Source organism: Hylobates moloch, unplaced genomic scaffold (assembly GCF_009828535.3).
Source record: "Hylobates moloch isolate HMO894 unplaced genomic scaffold, HMol_V3 SCAFFOLD_823, whole genome shotgun sequence".
Taxonomy (NCBI): domain Eukaryota; kingdom Metazoa; phylum Chordata; class Mammalia; order Primates; family Hylobatidae; genus Hylobates; species Hylobates moloch.
In genome coordinates this window covers 7,919-16,722 of record NW_026653098.1, presented here as the reverse complement: position 1 = coordinate 16,722, position 8,804 = coordinate 7,919, and the positions used below count along the sequence as shown (strand labels likewise).

The window sequence follows — 8,804 nt, the reverse complement described above, 5'->3', positions numbered from 1 at the left end:
TCATAAATTCATACATTTGAGTAGAAAACACAAATTATATATGCTTGGGAGTTCCTTGATGTGGAAGCATGAGCACAGCTGGGTAGGAATTCCTTAAATGCTTTCTAAAGGCCAGACTTTTGTAGTAAAAGGATTACTAGCAGTTTTTCGTTGTGTCTTGTTCACGTGTTTCATAAGTTTTGTTTTTGGTTTTTTTTTTTTGAGACGGAGTTTCGCTCGTTGCCCAGGCTGGAGTGCAATGGCACGATCTCCGCTCACAACAACCTCCGTCTCCTGGGTTCAAGTGATTCTCCTGCTTCAGCCTCCTGAGTAGTTGGGATTACAGGCATGCGCCACCACACTTGGATAATTTTTTTGTATTTTTAATACAGACAGGGTTTCTGCATGTTGGTCTGGCTGGTCTCAAACTCCCGACCTCAAGTGATCTGCCCGCCTTGGAATCTCAAAGTGCTGGGATTACAGGCACGAACCACCACGCCTGGCCACATAAGCTTTTAATACATTTTTTTTTTGCAATCTGCCTTGGAATTTTTAAATTGCTTTCAATAAGAACATGAACATATCTATGACTTATATATCCACTTCACCCCCTCCTAACTTGCCTACAATGTTAAAAAAAAAGAGGAATTATTATAACACAGGAAGATGTTTAATACTCAGGATTTTTTATATCATCATATTTAAAGTCTTTTTCTGCACAGCTAAATCTGATTCCCTGCTACTAAATCTGATTGAGTTAGCAACTAAACTAACTGATTTGGTAATATCTATCCAGATCACAAACAGAAATATTGTTAAGACTCCCTCAAAAAGGATTTTAACCTCCATAGGTAACTCCTTCTAACTATAGTTCTAAATTAATGAAACACAGTGGTCATTTAACAAGATACTAGTATATATGGTCATTGGGGTATACGGGACATGCTACCTCAAAATATGACCTTGACATTTGAGAAAAAAGAAGCAGAAAGGTCTCTCTGACCTTTCCCTGGCCCTTCTCCTCTGAAGCCGGCCATAGAAGAATCCTCTAACCCTCTCTGGAGTAGGTCATGAGACCTTCATGCCAGTCCTCCCTATTCCCAGAGGAAAGGAGCCTCCTTATTTGTAAAGATGCAGAGAATGATCTGACAACGCAGGCCTTGCTGAGCTCCCCCAGCTTATTCCCATCAGGTCACACCCCTTTCATCTAATCGTGCTTCTCCAAAACTGTCCGCTTCTTCATCAGACAGCATAAAATTGACACAGGATTTCCTGTTTCTCTGAGTTTTCCTTTCTGAAGGCTCCTGTGTCTGGTAAAACTTATCTTAAGTAAACTTGCACACCCTTCTCTGGTTAATCTGTCATTTGTTCTAGGGAACTTGACCATGAACCCAGCGATGGGTGAGAAATCATTTCTCCCCTAGCCGGCCTAACTCATTTGAAGGAGCATACACTAGCGTGTGGGAGTCATACTTATTCCTAACCAATTTGAAGAGATTCATCTTTAAATTGATGTATTACATTAAATGTCTTCCTTCAGAAAAGACAATCTTGTGAACATCGCCTTTGGTGACTCAACATCAAGAGATATAAAACAGGTAGAAAAAGACTTGGGATGGCTTTAACTCTTAAATCCCGTGAAATAATCCCATCTTCTTTAGGAGAAACCTCAGCTCACCTCCTCATCACTGCTGAACAACAGGGCAGATGCTTTCTTTTTGGAGAGCTCGGAGGGTTTTGCTTTCTCTTCTCTCTGAGCTTGTAGAGACAATGTCTGCTTCTTAGCTGCTGTACCCCCAAAAAGATTATCCTAGAAAAGCAAATGGCAGAAAGGTAAGACAACTTTATAAACAGAAAACATAGGATGTCCTCCTACAGCAAACTGTTAGGAAGTCAGTCTCCAGTCAGGTATACAAATAACACCTCCGGCGGGGAAAAACCACAAAATGCTAGTAAATCCCAAACTACAGCCTTTTCTCACTGCACCCACAGAAGGGAAAGAGATTACCATACAACTCGAAGGCAGAACAGCTGCGAAGCAGCAGGAGGACAACATGCGAATGAAATCACGAAGTACAAGGAGAAACTGAGCCCCATCCAGTCACCCTGTGGGCAAGTGCCTCTCTGCTCATTTCAGGGGGTTACAGCCTGCAACGGGCATGGGAGCCCCCTCAGCAACCAGAAACTCACACTGTCCTCTCCACGAATGAGAAACCAGAACAATGGCTCAAAGGAGAGAACTGGGGGTCTGTCTCCACTCCTTTACAGGTCAGAAAGACATACACCTGGGATGGAGGGAAGGCATGACTTGTGTTTCTCATTAGTTTCAAAGAGATTATACAAAGTGGACAAATAGTTTTCTAAATAAAATTGCTGGTGTACTAAGTTTAATGGCACTTGTAAATTCTTCTGTGGTCAAGCACTCCCCAAAAGTTATATTTATTAAGGTGCTTTTATTCAGGTAAGGGGAACAAAAGCATCACAGGGCCCGAGTCTGAGTTAGGATGGACAAACTCTTAACAGCAGGTGAGCAGCCCTGGAATGTGAAGATGGATGAAGGGAGTGTCTTCCTGGATGAAGTCTCCTTTAAGGAGAGTGCGGTAATGTAGGAAAGGCCAGGAGAATAATGAGCTGGTGTCCATTGGGGATACTAATGACAGAGCTCACATTCACTATGCACTTACTATGTGCCGGCACTCTGCAAGAGCTTCACACTAGTAGTTACAGCTGCCACAATGACCCTACTCACTGTTAAGCCACGTGAGCTTAAGGAAGGTTAAGTTACTTGCCCCAGGTCCCTGGTTTGCAAGTGGTGGAGCTGGGATATGAACCCAGGGGTCTGATGGCAAAGCCTGTGAGCTTACCACTGCCCAGTACTGCATAAGAGTTAAGGTTTGGGTTGTCTTCTCTCTTATTTCTCTTCCCCACTGTGCTCACTCCATCCAGGATGGGAAAGAAAGGCAATGGTCAGGACATGGCTGCCTTCTCCTTTGTATCTCCACTGGATCCAAAACATTCTTGTAGGTCATTGGGTATATGTTGATCCATCCTCTAGACTAAAGTACAGCTGACCCTGAATGACACAGGTTTGAGCTGCACAGGTCTGCTTCTACACAAATGTTTGCTCAGTAATATGTTGAAAATTTTTTTGGACATGTGCAACAATTTGAAAAATCTTGCAGACAAACCATGTAGCCTAGAAATATCATTAAAAAATAAGCAAATGCTAGATATGTCAGGAATACAAAAATATATAAATAGATACTGTACTATTTATATGTCAATCACCTGTTTATGTTATCCATGAGGCTTCTGGTTAACAGTAAGCTATTAGTTGATAAGTTTTTGGGAAGAAAGAAGTTATATATGGATTTTTCACTGCAATGTGGAAGTCAAAATAACCTCCACACTGTTAAAGGGTCAATTGTATTTCTCAAAGGCAGATTTCTAAAAATAGAAACTGTAGATTTCACTCCATATGAACTGTGTGAAGAGGCCGGGCACGGTGGCTCATACCTGTAATCCTAGCTCTTAGGGAGGCTGAGGCAGGCGGATCACCTGAGATCAGGAGTTCGAGACTAGCCTGGCCAACATGGTGAAACCCTGTCTCCACTAACAATACAAAAATTAGCCAGGCGTGGTGGTGCGTACCTGTAGTCCCAGGTACTTGGGAGGTCGAGGCAGGAGAATCACCTGAACCCGGCTGTAGTGAGTGAAGATCGCACCACTGCACTCCAGCCTGGGTGACAGAGAAAGTCTCCAACACACACACACACACACACACACACACACACACACACACACACACACACAAGAACTGCATCAAGAATCTAATGTCTTCTCCATTGCACAGCTAGGAAAATATAAGGAAGAAGTCATTGAAATAAAAACAGAAATATTTTTGTTATATAAACTTCAGGTAGCCTGACTGCTTCCCTACCACCTTTTGCTAGTGTGTGAGCCTCTGGGTAGAAAGTTACATCAACAACCGTTTTCTCCTAATCTAAATTATCTAGTGTTGCAATAACAATGTTTACCTCTTCATCTTCATCATCAAACAGGGAAACCGACGTGGGGAGCTTGCCAGGCAGCAGAGATGCACCTTTTAACTTACTCGCACTTTGAGAAGAAAACAAATCCTGTTGGATTGAAATTAAAGTTGCTGGTTAACAGGAATATCAGTTTTTAAAATATCAGGTCAGTATAAGACACAGGTCACTCAGACATGATAGCTGCCATGTGTCTAGGCTTCTTTCCTTAGAGGGAAGGTGGCTCAGACAGAGTCCTTAAAGGGACAGGCCTCAGGCTCTGTGTAGGGTGTGTGCAGTGGCCGTAAGGAGGAGGAGAGCTACAGGATCTGGTGGCCTCGCAGAGCCCAGGGGCTTCTGTATTCCCACCTTAATGACAGAAGGCAGGAAGAAGTTTTCGAATCAATTTCCTACCCCATGCTAAAAAAATAAATATATAAGCATAGCTTCCCATTACTGTCTAAAGAATCAGAGATTAGACAGGGTCAATAAAGAAACAGGGGCTGGATTCCCAAATTAATGGAGCTACAACTATTTTATTTAGTAACACCCTTCTCTCCTAAGATTATGACTTACTTCTTTTTCTTTTTCTGAGACAGAGTCTCGCTCTGTTGCCCAGGCTGCAGTGCAGTGGTGCGATCTCGGCTCACTGAAAGCTCTGCCTCCCGGATTCATGCCATCCTCCTGCCTCAGCCTCCTGAGTAGCTGAGACTACAGGCGCCTGCCACCACGCCCGGCTATTTTTTTTGTATTTTTAGTAGAGACGGGGTTTCACCGTGTTAGCCAGGATGTTCTCGATCTCCTGACCTTGTGATCCGCCCGCCTCGGCTTCCCCAAGTGCTGGGATTACAGGCTTGAGCCACCACACCCGGCCGACTTATTTCTTTTAAATAAATACAAATGAACCTTTTATTTTTAAATGTTCGCTAGTCTATTTAGCTTAACTATAGGTATATGATGTTGCAAACCACGATAAGACCTAATAGATTCTAAAGAAACTTTCAGCCTGGTGCTGCGGCTCATGCCTATAATCCTAGCATTTTGGGAGGCTGGGGCAGGCAGATCACCTGAGGTCAGGAGTTCAAGACCAGCCTGTATTAATTTTGTAAAAATTCAAAACTAGCCAGGCGTGGTGGTAGGTGCCTGTAATTTCAGCTACTCGGGAGGCTGAGGCAGGAGAATTGCTTGAACCCGGAAGGCGGAGGTTGCAGTGAGGCAAGATCCCACCATTGCACTCCAGCCTGCACAAGAAGAGTGAAATTTCATCTCAAAAAAGGTAAAAAATATAAAAATCAAGAAATTTTCAAAATGTTATAAAACATCAGCTTATCCTGCAAAGAAAGACCTGCAAGTTGAGCTACATGAAGTAGAAACATAAAATGGGACATCTATTCCCTTGGGAAGATAAACTTCAATACACAAGAGCCGAACAATTAAATAGGACGAGAACATATTTTCTAAGACCTCTTCGGACAGTTTTTTTTTTTTTTTTTTAAATTATGGGGTCGATGTCTACTCCTAAATATAGACCTAATGAGTTCACTAAGTGAGATCTCCTCCACACAGTGGTTTTCCCCTGTGCTCCCCGGAGTCCCATGGGTTTATTTAGATAGAAGAGGCCACATGGGGGATTCCAGGCATCCCGTGCCCCTCCTGCATGTTACACAATGGCAAGAGAAAGGGTTCTGCTGCTTTAAGAAAATGGAAGTAAACCAAAGCAAAGAACAAAAACAAATGTCAACATCACAGTTTTGGACCCTTAACTAATACCTTTCTTGGTACTGCAAAAAAAAAGACACTTCCATTACCTCAAATGTGTTCCCCCAAAATGACTTCACAGGGCAAGCTTCAGCCTCACACTTGAGATATAGAGAAAGGAGTCAGGACGCATTTCTTCGGGTCCAAAGCTTTAACTCTTAGACTGCCTTAGTTTTACTTCTCCTTGCCTCAGAATCCCAACAATACCCAATAAAAACATTCACTCTATTATGACACACATGGGGCAAAGCCTTTGGTAGGGTTTTCACACGAGTCTGAGAGTTCATTTACACTCCCATCATCAAGAAGGGGAGCCTACGGCCCCGCCCCGTGAACCTGGATGGGCCATTGTGACCATCTTGACCAACAAATGAAGCAAAAGGAACACCGTTGACTTCCAAGGCTGGAACACAGAAGGCGAGATGGCCTCCACCTGGCTCTCTCTGAGGACTCTCCCCTACAGCTCTGAGCCAGCATGTAAGAGGCCCGGCTTCCCTGACTACATGCTGGGAGCCACACAGGGCTAGCGAGAGTTGTCCCAGGGGCCCCAGTGCCCAGGTACCAGACATATGAATGAGGTGATCCTCAGCCCAGCCACCTTCAGACACAAGAGACCCTCAGTGACAACGGCCTAGCTAAGCCCAGTCAACCTCTCGAACTGTGAGATAACAAAACTATGGGTGTTATAAACCACTAACTTTTGGAGTTACTTGTTTCATAGCAACAAATAACCAGAACACCTCGTAAGTCACTGCAATTGCTCACATTTGGTTTTCTTGTCTAGTCAACAACTACTGGATGGCTTACAACATGCCAAGCACTGGTATTAAGGACAGGGTGTCAGGGATACAAACAGGGAATAAAAAGTCCTGCCCTCGTGGCACTTACTTTAGTGGGAAGTAGAGACAATGAATAAGTAAATATACATTGTCCCTGGCAACACGTGCCGTGGTAAACAGTGAAATAGGAAAGGGGACCAGGAGCACAGGGTGGTATGTGCTAGCAGGCTTCCTGTTGTGTGTATTTCATCAGGGAGGCCTCACAGAGAAGTCGAAGAGTGAGGAAGCAAGCTGGATTCTGGGAACAGCATTCCTCAGAGTGGCAGGGGCCGGTGCAAAGACCCCGAGGTGCAGGTGTGGGTGATGCACGGGATCCATGACATGAGGATAAGATGGTGGAGGCCGCATCATGCTGTTTCTCAGGGGTCAGGGTTGTGATTTAACTGGACTTTGGTTAATTCCCATGTTCTGTACACTCGCCTTCAGTGAAATAATAGCCTGAAAGGTATTCTTTACATCAAGGGCAATCACTCTACTTCCAAAGGGTTCCATGTTCATCCTCGCTGTGAGTGCAAAGCCCGACCATGAGAGCCTAACCTAGAGCCCACAGTTTCTTGAAATACATGTAAGTTTCTGCCATGTCCACATCTTTTTCTGTAAAAGGGGCTTATCACTTCCCGTTACATTCTCATACAGTTCTCTGATCTCCTAAAAGGCCAACTTAAAATTGGATCTAAGACAACCTAGGCCTGAGAGACTCAGGAAAAGCAGTGAAATTCTGAGAGGTGGTTCTAAGGTGCCTGGAGAGACCAAAGCAACCTGTGAACCAGGGTCCCACAGGCTGTTAGTGGTCTCAGTCTCGACAAGACAGATGGCTATGCCAGAACCCATCTGCTACAGCATTAAGCCACAGTCTAGTTAGTAAGAATGTGAATAAAGGAAGTAGCATGGTGACCTCCACTCTGGTGCAAGCTCCTCATCACATCATAAGCCCATTAACAGTTTAAAATCTGAGCATCCTAAAAAGAGAGTATTTTCATCCCAGGAAATGTAAATACAGTCCAACCCAAAAGTGAAAAGTATTGTAAACATATTGCTTTCTAAAGACCCTGTGCTCTCAAGAGATTATTTTTTATTCATGTATTTATTTTGAGACAAAGTCTCGCTCTGTCGCCCAGGCTGGAGTGCATTGGTGTGATCTCGATTCATTGCAACTTCTGCCTCCCGGGTTCAAGTGAATCTCCTATCTCAGCCTCCTGAGTAACTGGGATAACAGGCTCGCACCACCATGCCCGGCTAATTTTTGTCTTTTTAATAGAGACAGGGTTTCATCATGTTGGCCAGCCTGGTCTCAAACTCCTGACCTCAGGTATCTGCCTGCCTTGGCCTACCAAAGTGCTGGGATTACAGGCATGAACCACCGCTCCTGGTCTCTAGAGATAATTTTTAAAGAACTGGAGTACCTAACAAAAAGTCTTATAACTCTATTGAGAAAAACCTGATTCAGAAATAGTTTTTATGTCATATCCATAGACCAATACCCACAACTAAGAAAAGAATTCCATACCTCAGAGTCCTCCTCATCTGAAAATAAGCCTTTTTGAGTCTTTGTTTCTGATGAGGGCTTGAGATTTTTGCTGGAAGGTAAGGTAACCTTTGTGGGGGGAGGGGGGAAGAAAAAAGAAAAAGAAAAATTAAGCATTAACACATAAGATGCCCAGAAAGGAGGGTTTACTCAATCAACCATTTAGAAAACACACGGAGTCTCTGCTGTGATAGGCAACAAACCGAGGGGGCTGTTAAGAGAACAGCAAGACAAAGAGAGGACACTTCTGGTATATCAGGGAGCAGGACGCACTGCCTGGGTAAATGGGTGCACAGATGGGACATATGCAACGAGAGACAGCATGGAAAGGCAGGCTGCCTGACAGGCCTAGCAGGTTCTGAATGCTGGGCCTTAGGTGGTCAGCAGGAGAAAGTCAGGGTTTCACAGCCAGGACATGACATGATGAGACAAACTGTAGAAAGAGGAGGGACCAGCTGTGCAGGACAGCAGTGAAAGGTCAAGCAGTCAGAAGGGCTTAAAGACTGCTGGGGACACACGCACTGGCCAAATGCAGGTCAATCTGAGCATCAAAAAGAATGATGGTCTGGCCAACATGGTCAAACCCCGTCTCCACAAAAAATACAAAAATCAGCCGGGCATGGTAGCGCACGCATATAGTCCCAGCTACTTGGTAGGCTGAGGCTGGAGAATCGC

At 44.2% G+C, this 8,804-nt stretch overlaps 1 protein-coding gene across 1 annotated transcript in view; it reads right to left on the bottom strand.

Annotated features, from left to right (window-relative positions):
* Positions 1 to 1,633: 1,633 nt before the first annotated feature.
* Positions 1,634 to 8,804, bottom strand: part of LOC116464491 (WASH complex subunit 2-like) — a gene marked incomplete at its 5' end in the record, with an annotated part of 14,187 nt that continues 7,016 nt past the window's right edge. Inside the window, 3 exons of the mRNA XM_032147752.2 lie at positions 1,634 to 1,789; positions 4,017 to 4,118; positions 8,112 to 8,198. Of these exons, the coding sequence (XP_032003643.2) occupies positions 1,649 to 1,789; positions 4,017 to 4,118; positions 8,112 to 8,198 (330 nt within the window). The remainder of the gene's footprint in view (positions 1,790 to 4,016; positions 4,119 to 8,111; positions 8,199 to 8,804) is intronic.